This window comes from Stylophora pistillata, chromosome 1 (genome assembly GCF_964205215.1).
Source record: "Stylophora pistillata chromosome 1, jaStyPist1.2, whole genome shotgun sequence".
NCBI classification, from domain to species: domain Eukaryota; kingdom Metazoa; phylum Cnidaria; class Anthozoa; order Scleractinia; family Pocilloporidae; genus Stylophora; species Stylophora pistillata.
In genome coordinates this window covers 4,273,479-4,292,726 of record NC_142519.1, presented here as the reverse complement: position 1 = coordinate 4,292,726, position 19,248 = coordinate 4,273,479, and the positions used below count along the sequence as shown (strand labels likewise).

The 19,248-nt window shown below is 38.8% G+C and overlaps 3 protein-coding genes and 1 pseudogene across 5 annotated transcripts in view; 1 reads left to right on the top strand and 3 right to left on the bottom strand.

Annotated features, from left to right (window-relative positions):
- Nucleotides 1–10,479, bottom strand: part of LOC148740915 (fibroblast growth factor receptor 4-like) — a 28,273-nt gene extending 17,794 nt beyond the window's left edge. Inside the window, exon 1 of the mRNA XM_088731252.1 lies at nucleotides 10,296–10,479. Coding sequence (XP_088587378.1) covers nucleotides 10,296–10,300 — 5 coding nt within the window. The 5' untranslated portion in view covers nucleotides 10,301–10,479. The remainder of the gene's footprint in view (nucleotides 1–10,295) is intronic.
- The window catches only part of LOC148740914 (tyrosine-protein kinase receptor Tie-1-like), a 41,300-nt gene that overhangs the window by 18,240 nt on the left and 3,812 nt on the right, over nucleotides 1–19,248 (bottom strand). The gene's annotated exons all lie outside the window — the stretch shown is intronic.
- On the top strand, nucleotides 1,492–5,721 carry LOC148740917 (uncharacterized). 2 transcript variants are annotated; one of them, XM_088754336.1, is made up of 2 exons: nucleotides 1,492–3,515; nucleotides 4,055–5,721. In XM_088754336.1, the coding sequence occupies exons 1-2, from the start codon at nucleotides 1,630–1,632 to the stop codon at nucleotides 4,698–4,700; spliced, it is 2,532 nt and encodes an 843-aa protein (XP_088610462.1). In that variant the 5' UTR covers nucleotides 1,492–1,629; the 3' UTR covers nucleotides 4,701–5,721. The 2 variants fall into 2 exon arrangements, with proteins under 2 accessions (XP_088610462.1, XP_088610467.1); XM_088754341.1 differs by having other exon boundaries at nucleotides 4,315–4,461.
- LOC148740916 (uncharacterized) lies at nucleotides 5,349–7,162 on the bottom strand (annotated as a pseudogene). The gene is made up of 3 exons (XR_015999233.1): nucleotides 6,840–7,162; nucleotides 6,444–6,542; nucleotides 5,349–5,931 (listed from the first exon to the last, which is right to left on the bottom strand). The product of XR_015999233.1 is annotated as an uncharacterized LOC148740916 (transcript).

Below are 19,248 nucleotides of genomic sequence, written 5' to 3'. Positions count from 1 at the left end.
AACAAAAGCTCGTCAACTAACTTAATTAGAGCAGTCTCGGTACTGTACATCCCACGAAACCCAGACTGTCTAGAATACATCAAGTTATTATCCATAAGAAAAGCATATAAAGAATTGTGCATATGACGTTCGATTACTTTTGAGACCACTGGTAGCACAGAAATCGGGCGAAGTCGATAAATCCAACTGCGTATCATCAATTGGACCAGGGTTACTGGCAACATCATTGCAGAGGGCCAAAATAATGGTGAATAAGGCGACATTTAGGAGTTTTAAACCAAGTAATAACCAATGACTAGCGGGAGCTGGAACAATGGCGGATGACTTGATTCGCATTTGAACTCTAGGAAGACTTAAAAACGGCACACATAAAGCTTTTGCGACAACAAATCCTTCCAGGCATATATATCCCTAGACGCTTATCTTCCAGGTTCAATGGGTGGCGATAAATGGAGTTGAAAATTAAACTTGAAACAAGCCAAAGTGTTACCGAGCGGCCGAGGGCCGACTTACACATCGCCATGTCACTGCCCCGTTTCTTTCATTTATCCCCAAACTTTTGTATTCTACCGAATACATGTGGTTATAATTTCGTCTCTCAATTACTCAGTAACTTATTAGCTTGAGCCTTTGTTTAGCTCCTTTATTGAAATCGCCAACAGTGACAAACAAAATCTAAAGCAAACATCGACGAGGTTGTACGCAAACCTAATATAGTTTTTGATAACTCTCTTTTTCGGTGGGAAGCAAATGCAACGAACTTATAAAAAAAAAAACAGTGAATCTTTTATGTTGTAATGACCTCCTGCAGTAAGAAAGCAAAGTTATTTCAAATAGTGCTTATCATAAAGAAAAGGGATTGTTCGGCTTGACAAGAACTTTGTATCGGGCGAGTGAAATCTTCATGTCTGTGTAAAACTACTTTTCGGGGTCGTAGACTTGGATAAGCTAGGTAGCCTACCAACGGACACGATGTACTCTTATGAAAAATGAAAAAAACGCACAATCCCACCAGTGTTAATTAGAAATAATCCAAATTTTTGTGCAGTTTAACATTTATGTCTGAATCCTTACGTCAAGGGATGTGAATCCCTCACAACATTTTGCAATGACATCATCGTCCGCCTCCTCTCGATTCAAATAATAATAGCGACCTTAATATGAGCAAACCTCGATGGCGACGGCAACGAGGACGTGGCAAAACAAAAGATCTAGTGGGTAGAACAATAGCTCAGCACGTGCGTTTTAAAACTTTATACATTTCTTAGCCATCCTTTGCAAAAAAGCAAAGTGAAATCACCAAAGTTCGCGTCGTCTGCGAACGGAAACCGCGACGGCAAAATTCCTGTCATTGCCATTTGGAACTCAACGCTGCTACTCTACGTTATGCTGCGGTTGAGGCGTGGCGCCGTAAGAAATGATAAACACCTGCAGCCATTTTCGAAATTCTAATTAAAAGTAGACATTTAATTTTTAATCGACGTCTTCCTTGGTGTCGCCGTCGCAAATTTCCCTTTCGTAAACGGTCGTTGCCATTTGAAACGGTCGATGCCATTTCTCGGAACGGTCGTTGCCATTGAAAACGGTCGATGCCATTTCTCATGACGGTCGATGCCATCGTAAAGGTCGATGCCAAGAAGGAACCGATATTTCCGACTCTCTCCGACGACATGCGTGACAATTAGAGCAATGCAGACTAGCTTTCCCACAAACCATCGCGATTTTTATCAAATCAAAATGGCGGACAAACCCGACAATTTTCTCAAAGATCTAATATCTTCAGCTATAAAAGAAGTCGAATCGAAAAGAAAATCTTTTGAATCGACCCAAATTACAAAGGAGAGTTTTCTGGCTTCGCTTCCAGATGATTCATTTTACTACCTGAAGGCAATTTCAGGAAATGGAGAAAAGTTCAAAGTGCACTTTTTGACCGAAGATATAACGAAAGAAAACCTGGAGCAATGGATATCCGAATATGAAGTGATAAACAGCATCTCAGTGAAGTTAAAGACAAAGAAGGCACCAACAAGCGGCTATGTGTTGCAAAACTACTATAGATGCCAACACAACACTCGCAACTGGAGTCCAAGTAAAGATCCACAGCAGAAATTGTACTTGAATCCATCTGCCAGAGTAAAGAACACCAATTGCCCCTCTCAGATGATAGTCAAAATAGACAGCGAGGGATGTTGTTCTGTGGACATAGAGTGGGACCACAACCATTCACTTGAAACTCTGGAGACCTCTAATTTCCGTGACCTTTCTCCTGAGTGCACAGAAAGGGTTTTGAAGCTGTTTGAAAGTGGGCATACACCAGCAACCGCAAGGCAACAGTACTTGAAAGAACTCAAAGAATCATGTCAGGATGAATTGGAATTTCACAGGAAAAAGGCCAATCGGGCAGTTATGCCAAGAAAAAGGGACTTTAGTTACCTCTACACGCAATTTGGTAAGGATAGGTATGGTGGACAGGGCGTTATGATGTTTGAAAGACTTGCCGAAAGGCTTGAACAATACAAGAAAGACAACCCTGAAGCTACTACTTGTTACCAGATATATGAAGGTGATAATACGCCTCTTATAATTGCTATTGTAACACCTCTCATGAACCGTGTACACAAGGAAGTGCAGCAGTCTGGTGAGATGGTTTTTGTTGATGCTACTTCTAATACAGAAGAGCACAATCTTAAAGTGTTTTTAATGTGCACAAACAATGTGTCTGGAGCACTTCCACTTGGCATCTTGATCACCAGTGATGAGCAGGAGCGTACACTTAAACAGGGCTTTGAAATGTTTCGGTCCTGTTTACCAGAGTATGCATTCAATGATCGTGGTCGGGAACAAGGCCCCCAAGCCATCCTTACAGACAACTGTAAAGAGGAAAGAAATGCTCTGAAGTCTGTTTGGCCAACATCTGTTTTACTTCTTTGCATCTTCCACATGCTCCAACAACTTTGGAGATGGCTTCACGAGAGCAAGAACAGTATCAGCCAAGCAGATAGACCCTATTTTCTCACCCTTTTCAAGAGGTCCTTGTATGCCGAGACAAAACAAGATTTTGAGAACTGCTTCAGTGAACTTTTGAATGATGGCCGTTGCAAGAAATACCCAGATCTAGTCAGCTATTTGCAAAATCTATACAATGACAAAGAATCTTTTGCTCTATGCTTTAGAACTGAACTGCTTGTTAGAGGTAACCACACCAACAATTTTGCTGAGGCTCAGTTTTTGGTTCTTAAGGATGTAATTCTGCAGCGCACTAAAGAGTACAATGTTGTTGGGCTTCTAGACAAGCTGACTATTGATTTAGAAGATCACTACAAGAATAAGCTCCTTAGTATTGCTGATGGGAGTTTTGATGGCGTGTACAGACATCGTTTCTTTGGCAAAGGGAAAAACGGAAGCACAGGGTTTAAAGTCCCCGATAAAAAAGATCTTGATGCCTACCTCTCAACTGTGGAGAACTTTGGCAATAATGTATTCAAAGTTGGAAGCTCTTCAGATAGCAGTCACAGGTCAGTAGTGTTTTTTCTTAGCCGTCACAATAGCATAATGCTCTGATGGTACAAGAGGGCATGTGTGGGTGGGCATTATTTTCCTATCTTTCCCCCACTGTCTGATTCAAATTATCTTGATAGGGGAAGCAGTGCAGGGGGGGGGGGAGGGGGCAGTGTTTCTAGGCTCCTCCCCTTTGGAGCAAAAATACATAAAACATAGGGACATAACATGCATAACATATGAGATACATGTAATTCCTGCAGTTCATCCATATGCTGCATTCCAAGGATGTTGATTTAGCATAAGGAAGACCAAAACATGAGTAATATATTGTCCAGGGGGTGGGGTACCTTTAGTAATTTCCCTTCTTGGCAGGGTGTTGAGTTTTTTATAGCAGAGTAAGAGCAAGTCCTTACTCTGCTGTTAGGAATATTTCTATTAATATCTTAGTGGATCAACCAGTTGAAGGTCTAGAATGTATCTATTACAGATTGAAAAAACAAAAATTCCAGTTGTATTGAGATATTTATGAATTGTCTCATTGGTTCTTTGTCAGTTATACAGTGGACATGACTCTTGGGATATGTACCTGCACGGTTGGTAAAAACGGGAGCCCATGCAAACACCAGTATGTCCTGTGGGTGGCAAATCTAGCAGACTGCATAAACTTTATTCCAGTCAGTAACCCACATGAGAGGCAGAAATTGGCCTGGCTAGCAATAGGAAAGACACTTCCTGTTGCTTGCTATAAGCCATTACGCTCTAGTGATGCTGGACAAACATCACAAACTGATGGTTCTAATGGTTTTGTAACAGAGGCATCCACTAGTATGGAAACAGCACAACAAGGGCCAAACTGCTCAACTGCTGAACTAATTCAGAGCAATGATGATGAGGATGAACATTCCACTGAACCAACTCAGAGCAATGATGATGATGAGGATGATTCCATTGCAAATGCTGAACAATTGTTGAGAAACTCTTGTGAAAAAATAATTCAAAAGCTCCAAAGCCCAAGAGACCTTAATTTGGCTAAAGGTGTAATCAGGTTTGCAAAAAGGGTAACATCCTTAACCGCTGCTAGATCTATGCATTCTAATTTGGCAAGCGCTCTTTTTTCTTTCGGGTCCAGTGAGGTGAAAAAAAACCGGAAATGGAAAAAAGATCCGAGTCCAGCCCAACAGAAAACGAAAGTGTGGTAGTGGAAGCCATCAGGTTGTATCAAAAGGGCGACCAGTACAACTACAAGAACCAACCTCCAAGAGGAAGCGCACCTATGACTTGGCTAAAGCAGTACAAACAAACACTAAAAGTAGTAAGAAGTCTGGGTCCCATACTATGAAATCCAAGACAAAGCACATGCAAAGGAAAAAATAGGAAAACAGAGAAATCTTAGTGAATAAACAATGGAATGTTTGCATAATGTTTAACATAGAGGGAAATTCACTTAAGGCAAATTGCCTAGATTAAAAACCTCTCTCCTTGGATCTGCCCCTGAACAACAAGGTTATTAAAAAGATTGAGGTTTTGACATTGTAAATAAGTTTTAATTCATTCTTTCCTGTTAAAGTCTAACACAACATTTGTAATGATTTAAAATTTGGTTTGAACAGTAACATGATGTACATGTGCCAGAACTTATGGATTCTTCCATGGGTTCAGATAATTGGTACAATGCCATACAACCGTATAGTACCTTGTGGGTATGAAGGTTTGTTTGCTGATATCCTGATTGAGGAAAATTATAAGCAAAATTCAGCCATTGATTCACATGGGGCGCTAACTAATACTCAGGTAAATTAAGGCCTGGGCCTCCAGTTATTTCACCCAAAAAGTGGGGGGGGGGGGGGGTGGTCTATCTGAAGATTAAGCTGTACAAACGTAAAACTTTGAAAAGATTGAAGGTTTGAAATTGTAAATAAGTTTTCATTCATTCTTTCTTGTTAAAGTCTAACACAACATTGTAATGATTTAAAATTTGGTTTGAACAGTAACATGATGTACATGTGCTGCAATGACCACAATTAATTTCAAAAATCGATAATAATAATTTAAAAACAAAAACAATTATGTATTATAGATTGATCCAATATTCCTTTCAAATCATCTCCAGTTAAAATCACTAAATGCAGGATAGGTTAATTAAGCATGTGACTTTTGGTGTCTTATAAGATTTCGTTTCTCTGCAAAAGTCTTTTGACAATGATCACACTTGTTGCTGTCTTTATGTTTCTTGTCTTTATGCCTCTTTAGCTTTTGCTCATGGTCAAACGATTCATTGCATTCCTCGCAAATGCACTCATGACAACCTTTCTGGTGGTATTTGAAGTCCTTCTCCCTTGTGAACTGGGTGCTGCAGGTTGGACATTTTTTTATCTCTGCTATTCCCATATCAAGGTCTTCCCTCAAGCTCTGTGCTTTATCTTTCCAGTCCTATGAAGATCATAGCATGATATTTTAAAAGGGGGGAAATATATTAGGGAACAATCGTGTATTTTTGATCCCCCCTATTTTTTATATAAACTAGATTGCAAAGACAGTTTTGTTCACCCTCTATCATAATTTTTTGAGGATAATACCCCCTTGCCTCCCCCCCTTTCCTCAAAACCTGGATCCGCCACATGTAGGTTATTTCTAATTAAAATTTAGGTTAAATTAATTGGTACATTATAATGGGCCTTGCTATCCCCAAGGTATATTTAAGAGTTCTGTCTGGAAAAATAACAAGTCTGAACATTATATTACAAAATTGACATTGAGCTTGAGGTCCCAGCTTGATTCAAGATCAACATTCATAACCTAAAATACTTTTAATTGGAAAGTTTGACGAGAACATTTACACTCTCGGTCCTTACAAAGTTAGCCACGTAAACCACACAGCAGTCCACTGAAATGGGGCAGGGTTAATACACAAACATTCACAATGTTAGAAGTTTATAACTAACCATTCATCTGTCTGTTGGCAATTTCTTCCACATATTGCCAACCACTTTGGAAACCTGCCCGATTCCCGCCCCCTTTCCAAGTTGTTCCTTGACATCTGGCTGTGGAATGATACAAAGTACGAGGAAACTATATCAGCTTATATCGAATGTAATTTCAAGGCCTACAAGAATAATGAATACAAGTGCAACACTTACAGATAAGATATTTGTTAATGACATAAACGAAAATTTTAGATGCGGTTTATTTTTCACTGATATTTCTGATCACTTAATCTTAATCACTTGTAATCGGATGTAAAGGATGTAAGGGAAACAACATGTTTTAGACTATTTGAACAAGCACTTTATCCAGGCTGAAAATGATTGAATATTTCGGGAAATACAAAACAAACTCACCGCAACTGACTGCATAAAGGAGTTCCACCCCGTTGGCTTCTTAACTGATTTTTTTTTTGTTTCTGCACAAGAAGAATGGGTTCGTTCTGTTTCAGCTGGCTCAACTCTCGCGCACGTGGATTGCTCCGCCATCTTATAAGCAACACTGCCCGGAAGTGACGTCCGAGCGTGCCAACAGCGTACGAGCTATTCACGAGGGCTGTCGTCTGCTCGGCTAGTTTGAGAAATGGCATCGACCGTTTTCAATGGCAACGACCGTTCCGAGAAATGGCATCGACCGTTTCAAATGGCAACGACCGTTTACGAAAGGGAAATTTGCGTCGCCCTCCTGACTGCTTAAAGTCGGTATCGCTTATATTTAGTAGATGCTTATGTCAAACGAACTCAGTCATATTTTTCTTTTATTTTTCCACCTCAACAGGACTTCATCTGAATGAAGACACATTTAGGTTGGGTTAATCGGCTCATAGAAAAAAAATGTCAATTCACTGGCAAAAATGTGCCTGTTAACGGAGAGATATCCAGCTGCTAAACTGACCCTGAAAGTGGTCGCGTGCGTACGAACTCCCTTTTTGGAAGATGAAATTGAAACTTAATGCGTTCGACTGTCGTCGAGATGCAACTAAAAGTCGATGTTGATAATAATTCATTTGACAATAAAGTAGTGTACAACTGAACGTTTCTGGTAATCATATGTTATATCTATACATTTAAACGATTGCATTCATATTTTTCATTTATATTTTATTATATGATCCTTTTTCGTATTGTACTTATATATATATTTTTGTACTTATTGTACTTATACGTATTGTACTTATATATATATTTTATTTTTATATAAGTTTTCGTATTGTACTTATATATATATTTTACGTATATTAGTGATCGTAAGCTAGAAGTATGGCTGTTATGTTTTTAGTCAATAAACTATCTATCTATCTATAGGAAATGCAAATATTGGTAAAGTTTAAACATTGTTTACGTTTTAGTTTTATTAAGTATGGTCGCATCGTTTCTAAGCAGCGTTTTATTACAAGTTTGAGCTTAGACTTCAAATTTGGCTATCAGCGATTATCTAAAATCAAATTCATTTCTCGCAAAAAGTAGTACGGCAAAAAAAAAAATGTATTTGAGATTAAATTTTAATACTTTCCTCCGAGGACATCATGCGCACAAGTCAGTTTAACATGACACGCGCGATGAGGCAAAGCGATGAGGCAAAGGAAACTGATGGGAACGCAATCGGAGTATACTTGGTAAACAAACAATTGGAAGACAAAAAAAAAAGGCTTGTGGAACATGGGCTAAGAGAACTTTCACCCGTGTTGAAAACTTCCTGAACGCAAACTCCGAAAATAAATTGTTAACACAGGGAACTGGAAAGAGGAAGAGAGACCCCCTAATGAAGTACTCCGTTTTCACAAAGAAATTAAACTGTGCATTGGGAGAATTTTAGAGGGGAGCATAGTGAAACAGCACTGAAGTATACTTCAAACTGAAAAACATTGTTATCAAAAAAGGTAAATTTCCAAAGCTGGAATAAGCTGAACTACCGTATATTCTCGTGTTCTGATTATATACCCTTGAGCTTCGAATGCGATGATCTTAAAACAATTTTACCCCTTTTAATCTATAATTTGAATAAATGCAGCGTTTATTCATATTTTAGCTCTAAACAGCGGTTATTTGAGGGTGGAATTTCTTCGGGGTTGGCGATCAATCGAATAAATACGGTATTAATATAAATTTTTTCATTTTTTTTTTCGGCTTTTATCCAAACATTGAACGAAGGAATCGCCAAATATGAGGTCCAAAGAGGAATCGGCAGAATCAAGATTACGCCAGTGGGTGATTTCAGTTGCTCCGTCTGAGTTTTGACTTCTCTCTTAGGCTGCGGTTGTCAAGGCGTCATTCACCATTAAAGACAGTAGTTTTATTCTCAGTGACCATCGAATCAGAAATAACTGTTAAGTTCAAAAGCCGTTTAGATATTTTTGGCAAGCTTTAGAATTTCATATTAATGTAGAATTGTATGATGTACGATCCTCGCAGTAGATAGCGCTATCTACTGCGAGGATCGTACATCATACGTATCTAATACCGCAGTTCAAAATATATGAACTTCATATATTCATTGTATCTCAATTATCACTTTCACGGGTTTATTACGAATTAACTTAACGGCCTGCTCCCAGTTGGCTTGTTAGCTCAATTGGTAGAGCGCTGCACTAGTATCGCAGACGTCAGTGGTTCGAGTCCCGTACAGGCCTGATTTTTTTCAGGTCTGATTGTCGCTATTGCATAAATAGCGCTATCTACTGCGAGGATCGTGCATCATACGTATCTAATACCGCAGTTCAAAATATATGAACTTCATATATTCATTGTATCTCAATTATCACTTTCACGGGTTTATTAAGAATCAACTTAACGGCCTGCTCCCAGCTGGCTTGTTAGCTCAATTGCTAGAGCACTGCACTAGTATCGCAGAGGTCAGTGGTTCGAGTCCCGTACAGGCCTGATTTTTTTCAGGTCTGATTTTTGCTATTGCATAAATAGCGCTATCTACTGCGAGGATCGTGCATCATACGTATCTTATACCGCAGTTCAAAATATATGAACTTCATATATTAATTGTATCTCATTTATCACTTTCATGGGTTTATTACGAATCAACTTAACAGCCTGCTCCCAGTTGGCTCGTTAGCTCAATTGGTAGAGCACTGCACTAGTATCGCAGAGGTCAGTGGTTCGAGTCCCGTACAGGCCTGATTTTTTTCAGGTCTGATTTTCGCTATTGCATAAATAGCGCTATCTACTGCGAGGATCGTGCATCATACTTATCTAATACCGCAGTTCAAAATATATGAACTTCATATATTCATTGCATCTAATGTAGAATTGATTATATCGCAATACGATTCACTTGAAACCTCTACCTGACCATTTTAGTTTAAAATTTACCGATTGACAAAAGTCACGATAATTTTCTAAATGTCTTCCGCTTTCTTTGACACCTTTACGAAATTTATGCATCATAGAAGGAGTTCGAGGAAAATTCACTGCATGAATATTCATTAATTTGGAGGCGAATGAATATTGAACTCGTCTAATTCAAAGAGCTTTACGAAAAAGGAATTAGGTCTTATCGTTTATAAATGTGAGACAAAACGTTTAAATGTTTTCTAAATTAAGAATAGCCGCCAGTCACTGAAACTCGAAGATTCCACTGTCAATAAATTGAGATTAAGACGGCGGTAGCGATGGCGATTAATTTCAGAGTGTTTATGAGTTTTTTATTCTAAAAGTGAAATGTTTCATGACCTCACCAGTTTCTATACACCATATGCGTTCTTCCAGCGAGATTAAACAGTCATTGTTCTACATTTTCCAAATAGTTTATCGATAGAAAGAAAAGCCAATTTATTTATTGGGAACAGGCCACTGGCTTACCTCATTTACCCTTCTGATCTTTTTTTCTTTTTCGGTATGTGAATGACGGCAACTAAAACTGACATAAATTCAAAGACTAAAATTCATCCTAATGCAAGCGATCAAATGTACAATAATGATGAGCCGGATCGGAGGAGAACAGAATAGGCGCATCGTATTTAAGTTCACGCTCAAATTCACAATCCTTGCGGACTTCGCTTGACATAACTAGTAATGAGATCGATCTTCCTGTTTACGAATGGAGTAATTTGGGAACCTTAAATTTGAATGAACACGTTTTACATCATGTGTATATTTCATACAACTATTTTACATTAGCTTGTAATAAAGGTATACAAATCCATGGATTGACTCAAATTTTAGCCCCATTTTAGACTTTGTTCATCGTAGATTAAAGAAACGATTACGAATAAACAGCCAAAATTCAAGACGTCTTAAAAATGTGTTAAAAGAAAAAAATAGCCCCTAACACTTGTCACCGAAATTCAAGTGCAAAAGATGATCTCATCAGTTGTCTCAAAACAATTGTGATATTACGCATCGCATGATAGAATCATGTCCTAATACTGTAAGGTATTGTATTAAACGATTTTGTTTAATGATAAATTGTTGCCCCAAATCCTTTTCAAAAATTAACTTTGTTGCCTTCGCTGCTCACAAAACCACGATCGAAATAAACATTTTTCTAATTTGTTTTTCCTTTATTTATTTAAACGTCACTTTGTTTGGCTGAAAAAGTGCAAAAGAAATCATCTTTTGAAAGCAAAATTGCGTAAAAACTGCTCAAACTTACCTTAGGTTTAACCGTGAGACTTGTTAACGTACCACTCATTGGAAGGTAGTGGAATTAATCATTAATTGGTTGTCATACAAAACGAGTTCCGATGGCAAATTATGCGCACTTTACTTGGCCAAAAATAAAACGTCATACGAAACCACATTTTTTATTGATAGAAAATGAGTCAAAAGATATAATATGAGGAAAATGACGGTTGGAATGTAAAGTTCCTGTTGAGCCAACAGTTTAACAAGATGAAAGATTACGTTCACGATGCCTGTTTCTTATCAAATTGTAAAATAATAATAATAATAATAATAATAATAATAAAGGTCTTTATGAAGAATTATTGTGCATACAGACGTGCAACAATTAACATGAATAGAATGAATAAGGAAAAAGAAAAGTTATTAATTACTATTGAAAAGACATCTATTAATGAAAACTGATTTAAAACGGCTTGTCTGAACCTTAGGCAAAATATAATTATGCGACCTAGTTCTCAACTGCCGTGTTCTCTGGGAGGGTAAGAGATTGCTCAACGCAGTGTTGGTGGAAGAGATCCTTTGCCATAATTTCTTATCTCTATTACAACGGATATCCAAGATACCGTGTTGCTTTAAGCAGTAACCCGGCTTATAACACCTGGCAAAGAGCTTATCAATTCTACTTAAATATTCACTATAAAAAGCACACCTCCAGACCTCAATAGCATATGTAAAAACTGAAAGAATCAAACTTTGAAAAAGTAAGTCCAAATTCTCAATAGGGTAACCATAATATTTACATATTCTCAAAATATACAACCTATTGCTGGCCTTACTAAGTAGATAATCAATATGAGTGTCCCAATTAACTGGCACCTGCTCAAAGGTAACACCCAATAGTTTCAGTTTTTCTTTCCTTACTATGATCTCGAGTGGTTCAGGAGGCGTCTTGGAAGTCTTTCCTCGTAAAAGAAGTTCCCATGTTTTCGTCAAGTTGACTTTCATGCAGTTCTTCTCGGACCATTCAATAAAGGATAGGACTTCCGTTTCGGATTCATCTAAGCCTACATTTGCCACGATTGGTAAACTAATAGTTATATCATCAGCAAATTTAACTTGAAGATTCTTATTAGTATTAACAGCTTTGATATCGTTAATAGAAATAGAAAATAAGACCGGCCCCAGGACTGTACCTTGAGGAACACCCCTATTTATAGAAACATGTTCAGTACTATGACCATCGACAACAACTCTCTGCTTTCTATGATTTAAAAAACTAATAAGCCAATTAATAATATATGGGTTAATGTTAACTTGCTTTAATTTACTACAGAGGGAATTGTGTGATACAGAGTCGTTGGCCTTACTAAAGTCAAAGGAAAAAATTCTGACAAAATCGGCGTTACCATCAAGCCACTTTAACCACGTGTGTTGACATTTAATTAATGCCATAGTAGAGTTATGGCCACCACGATAGGCAAACTGATCTAAATCAATATAATCATTGAAAATACTGGAAAGTTCAAACCTATAGACCAATCGTTCAAAAAGTCTCATGATAATAGCAGTTATAGAAATTGGCCGAAGCTGGGTGCCGCAAGTCAATGGAAACTCCTTAGGTATAGGCTTGATGTCTGCCATCTTCCAAGAGGATGGTACTTTATGTTGTTGCAGCGAGCTGTTAAACACATCGGTGACAACAGGGGCAAGATCATGGGCAAATTTTCTAAAAAGCCATTATGGGAGCTTATCCGGGCCACAAGCAGTCCTCTTAAGCTTATAAAGAAAGAGTTGGACAACGTGAAGAGGTATTGTAGGTATCCTCGCATCGTCAGGAATATCAATTGGTGCAGGGGCTATATATTCAGGATCAGAGTTTATGCTACAAAAATATTTATTAATGATGTCTGGATGAATAACTGAGCTGATCAACTGTGGCTGAGTGTCTCTTCCAGTAAAGGTATTGACAGTGGACCACCAAGCACGAGAACCCCAACCGGACATACGAGAATCCTGCTCGACGGCTTGTCGTTGATTTTCCCTGATAAGATGGTTAATTCTGTCCTTAAGGCTAACAGGGAGCGGTTTAGATCTCTTTTGCAACCTGTTCCTAAATTTCAAAAAATGTTTAACCAAAGGTGAAATGAAAGGAGGATCCCTTGAGGATATACAAACAGAAATCAGCGGGAAGCACTCGTTAAACATGGTCCAAAGGGTATTGGTTAACCCATCACATTTCAAATCACAGTCAGTAACAGAAAAAGCCTCCTGCCAATCATGGCTTTCAAGCAGATAGTGCTGCTATCGTCCAATTTGTAAATTAGTGTCCGGTGGACTAGACAGGAAGATGCGCGTGTACGCCGAGGAGCGATTTTTGCGGGGGAAAGCTCTCTGTGCGTAAGATGATCGTAAACAACTAGGCCAGCTGCGTTTCTCTCAATATCTTATTCAATATCTAAGATAAAAACAGTCCTTTTTTACATGATATTGAGGCATTGACCACTCACGTGCCTCTGTCTATCGCCTTTGTGATAGACAAGTCCTCTAGAATTTATGATATTGAGCCTTTATTGGTTTAAAGTCCATACCCCCAGGCATTCGAAGAGAAAACGCAGAATTTGAAAGAAAAACAAATGTTAGGAGATTTTCGTGAGCGCCCATTACAACCAAGACAACCATAATTCATTTGTTATGTGATCATCTGAATTCATACAATATGAGTGGAGATTGTCGAGCATTACTTCACCGTTAATTAGTACGCTTGGCGGCTATTTGATGTGGCTTTATTTGAGGTAAGTTCCGTACGTACGATTTCATTAATATCCGTGGAAAACACTTGGCAAAAATCCCTTGAAGAAATCAGTCGGCGATATCACTCTGGTTTCGCTACTCGCGAACTGATCATAATCTTCGTGATATAAACATGTTTTACTTCGTTTGAAGTTCCATAGTTGAGACGCTACACAACTTCTGAGTCCCTTCCCTTTTCCTCAGTATACTACCAGGAGGTGTGCGCACTCCGATTGCATTGCATTGTGGTAGCGTTGTTTTCAATATGGCGGTAAAAGCGGTAAAAATGTGTGGAGTTTGACTGAATATTCCGTAAAAGTTAGGCCATTTCTTTTTCCTCTCACTATAGGTAAATATAATTTGATATATTCTAAACGTGTAGAAATATTTTTCGTGCGTACTTCTCAAGTATTATATCGTTCTCAAGGACAGACGCAAGCATTGTATTTTAGCATGTAATTTGAGACCGGTTTTCGAGCAAGTCAAATTCGTTGTAAGTCGTAGTTTGAAGCCTTTCAAAGATTTGTATGGCCACTTTGATCCTTCTTCAACAGCTCTGACCAAACGCGCTCAAACGCACTCTAACGGTACTAATGTTTTATGCATTTTAAGTGAAAGTGTTTAAGACCCTTTTACGAAGCGAAAAGGCCCATTGATGTGTTTAATGTGTTGCGTTACATAGCGTTACTAGTGCAAGGGCATTTATCAATCGTGTTGTAAACCTACTTTCCTCAGTGAAGGAAAATTAAATAATCGCCAGTGTTCTGTGGTAAATCTTCTATCTTGATCATCGAATGAAGGACAGTTTAATTAGAGCAATGAAAAGAGTCACTTGATCCATGAAAACCTCTACCTTGCGTGAGGCAACACGTCGGAAAAAATCCTAATCTCGCTTCGGTTGCCAGAACTATTGCTGGTGCGTCAAATATGAAAAATGCTCTGAACATTTGTGCGACGTGCCAAGTCTTGCGTCATAGTAATGGCCGTCCTGAGTTGGACGAATTTTTTTCTTCGTTTCATATTTTTGTTATTTAGAGAGAATTTTATCTATTCAAATCTCTCAGGATCCACGAAAAATAAAAGCAATGCGACAAAAATTGATTAAGGTTCAAGACTTAAGTAAAAAAGTTTTCTGAGGAAAACTTACGGCTCCATCCCCTTCCGCTACTCGAATGGGTCGTTGACTGGTAATCCATTGACTCCTGTCATTCATTGATATCCACGTGGAAAATCACTGAAGAGAAAAGAGAACAGTACCTCCAGGACAACTCCGTGTATTGGCGTCAAGAATGGTGAGTAAATCACGTAATTTTAACAGCTTCGCTCTTTAGTGAATCAGAGTTATCTTGTTCCGTTGGTCTTGTTCTTCTTCTCATGCGAATATAAATGTAACAAATAAAAATTCTTAACATTTTGACTGTGGCTCGCATGGCTCGCATGACTCGCATGGCTCGCCCCTTGGCTCGCATGGCTCGCTGGCTCGCAGATTTGCAACACTCCCTGTGCATCTCCTACCATTCGCTAGTGCTTTTAAATCTTCTACCCTCAAAGTTTAGCTCTTATTAGGATATCTTTTGATGACTTTCCTTTGCGATGTGGTAATACGGGTCAGTTTTGAGGTGTCATAATTCTCCATCTGTATGTTCTTGAGGTTTGGCAAAGCCGGATGAGATTGTGTTTAGAAAAGGCAATATTTTCTTCTGTACGCGCGCTATTTTCTTTGTTTCAGAGTATACTTCTCTCCTGCAGTAATAACTCCAGAGATACGTTTTTCAAAACCCTCATAAAGGCTTCCACTATTCTCGAAGGGTATTTTGAAACAATGCACGCTTTTACTAAACGTGGAGCGCGACATTCGTTCTTAGGGGGTGGGTACATTTCGCTGACCCCCAGTCCATGGACTACCCTCGATGAACTACCCATATGGACTACCTAAATTGACTACCCATATGGATTACCCTAAATTACCTACCTTCACGGGAGCGAATCGAGCGAAAAGAGGGACAGTAATTATATTCGTAGACGCGAGTTATTCAACTGTGAATTGACCCTTGACATGCAAACGCATATTAGAGAGACAGAGACCTTGTAATTGACGAACTTATTCCACCGAGCGTAAATACGGGATTTGTAAAAGGAGAAGCTCGACGCCTCCTAAGAACGGGTGGGTATCATTTCGCCGACCGCCAGTCCATGGACTACCCTCGATGGACTACCTAAATGGACTACCCATATGGACTGCCTTGGTGGACTACCCATATGGACCACCCTAAATTACCTACCTTCACGGAAGCGAATCAAGCGAAAGGAGGGACTTTATTCTCTTTTGTACCAGACGGGTTCAACCGGCGACAACCTGTTGAAAATAAACCGATCTGTCACTTGATAACTAATAACTCCACCTCAATTTGTCGCCGGCTATATTCCCAAGGGTGTTATTAAAGAGAAAACAAGAATGCTTCGAGAATCTACCTGGATTGCTTGATCGCTCTTGACTGAGCACGGTTGGTGTAGTTGTGTAGCTTTAGTTTATGTTTCAACGTCTGCTCTAATTACCTGAAGATCGCAATATCCGTGAAAATAACTACACTGTAGAGCTGTACCCAGAGATATTTCCTAGAAAGGCAAGGAGGAGAAAAAAAAAAAACAGACGTAACATATTTATGAACCACTTTATTAACAATCATGAGGATTTCAATATACTCATCCTCCTTTTCTAATATATCAAATAGAAATTTTCGAAGAACTCTTTTGAAGGATTTTAGCTGAGGAGTTAGTTCTCACAAGTCTAAGGGCCTCGCCGAAACAACTGTCTATGAATAAATGCAAGTTTCTTTGTCCGTAAGCGTAAGTATTTCCTGCTGTGTACAGGAAATAGTTAGAATTAGAGAATATCTGTCAAATGTTTGAAAATTTGTTCGGAAGCCTTTTAACTACCTTTACAAATAAAAATGTTTCAGCGAAAGCTTTCTCTTTAATTTGAACAACATTTATTTTCTTTATAACTCACTCCCTATCAAGTTGTTAAGTTCAAGGAGGATATTCCCGTAATTAAAATCGTAGTTGTAACCCTAAATCATTCAGGTTCTTCATAAAAAGAGAAAACTTTCGCCGAAACATTTTTATTTGTAAAGGTAGTTAAAAGGCTTCCGAACAAATTTTCAAACATTTTTTTGAAAAGTAACTGTCACGATGTGACACCTGTCAATTAAAGAGGAAAGAAGCATACGCTTTTGAAGAAACAGCAGTACTGGTGTGACAAATACACACAAGTTAACTGATCATGCGACGATTTTCTCGTAAAGAGAAAAAAAGAGATCTTTCGGAAAGTATTTTTTTATTTCCAACAACGATTAATCTTGGAAGATTTACCTCTGTTCCGTTTTAAAATGTCACAGAAAGTCAAATTGTAGGTGAATGCAAATAGCTGCTTTGGAGTTGTCAGTCTGCTTGTTTGTTTTCTGTAAGGGCGTGTGTAAATTGGTGTTTCTTCCACCAAAAAGCTGAAGTCAATGAGACTCTTTCTACCTAGACACAAGGAGATTTAATGCGACTTTTATTCATCGAATTCCTGCGTTTCTGCCGTGAAATTTACGACGAAATAAACAATTTTTAATATAAGAGAAAAATCGAGTTTCCAGATGAGAAATTTACGACGATAGTGTATTTTAAGATTTTGAACTGCTGCTGAATAAAATTCTTTCTTTGTTAGCCTAAACTTATAAAATCGTTTGCATCTGGCGCATGTCAAACCCATTTGTAGCTTAAAGGTCAAACAGGGATTGTCACTCACTGAATTGGCTCGCCATTAAGTCTTGTGATCGCCTTCGTATGAAATTGTTTTTTGTTGTTGTTGTTGTTGTTAAGTCCGCGTTTTAGTAGTCAGCGTTTTACTTGTCCGCGTTTTTCTAGTCAGCGTTTTACTAGTCTACGTTTACTAGTCCGCGTTTTACTAGTCAGTATTTTACTAGTTCGCGTTTTACTAGTCCGCGTTTTACTAGTCCGCGTTTTACTAGTCCGCGCTTTACTACTCTGCGTTTTACTAGTCCGCCTTTTACTAGTCCGCGCTTTACTAGTCCGCGCTTTACTAGTCCGCGCTTTTCTAGTCCGCGCTTTACTAGTCCGCGCTTTACTAGTCCTCGTTTTACTAGTCCAGTCCAGGCCAGTCCAGTCCAGTCCAGTCCAGTCCAGTCCAGTCCAGTCCAGTCCAGTCCAGTCCAGTCCGCGAAATACCATATGCCCTTGGTGTCGGCGTCGAATTCGTCGTCCATCTCCTCCTCGTCCGCTAGTTCTGCTGTTTCTTCCGAGTAGATTGCTTCATCTCCAGTGCCGTCTAGAGTGTTAGAAATTCTGCAGGTGTAGATCTCGCGAAAGTGTTTTAAGAATTTCGAAAAGGACCAACCAGAATTGCCCGTTCCAACGATTGGTAAACAAACTCGTCACATAGTACTAATGTATTTGCTTCTATACTTTATTGAACAACTATTGATGTATTTGCCAGCTATGCTTCTTTTTATAAATTAACAATATCTAATTATTTAGTTTTTAATTTTCTTTATATATTGTAAATAATGTTTGTTGATGATTGACCCGCCTCGAATAGCAAATTTGCTATCTGCGGGTCAACATAATCTAAATTATTTTGTAAGAAAAATAAAAATAAAGTGTGTGTAAAGTGTGTGTATATTGCGGTGTTGAAATCTGCGACAGGTAACAAGAAAACTTACCTTAGCTTCCCTGCCCTGTAAACTAGTCAAGTAATCTCTCATCCAGCCGCGGATCGCGGATATTTCGGAGTGTAACGGCCCATCGTTGTGCGTTTCGCTGACATCTTGAGCTCTCCATTAAAGAGGTTCTCTTGATCTTTAGGGTCTCGGCTTCCAGCTGAGTTCGGCTCATAGACGAATAAATACGTTAAGATGGAAATGCGGCAGATTTACGAGGTTCGACCATCAATTTCGCCATCAAAGCAAAATAACATTACAGAAATATTCCTTTTTAGCCTGTTATTGCTGTCAGTTTCACTTAACACCTCGGGAAAGACTATTTACTTTTCGAAAAGCCTAAGTATACGTTGTAAATTTCTGCTCCAAGTATGTACACGCTCAGTTCCAACTCCGCTTCACTTTAACAACACTTCGTTTCATCACCTTCAAACAATACTAATTGCTTCAATTGTATCTCCATTGTCTCTGAACGGACGCAAAGCGAAATTTTACAACTCCCCTTAGGGAATTTGTCAATTCAGATCTTAAGAGACCGAAGCAGGCGGTGAGCTTTTGCAACGACATTCCGCCTGCAAAGCATGGATACCCCCCCCCCCCCCTTTTCCCGGGCGACGATTCTCAATGGGCGCGATTCCGTAATGAGCTTGAATAACAGCTTTTGACACTAAGAC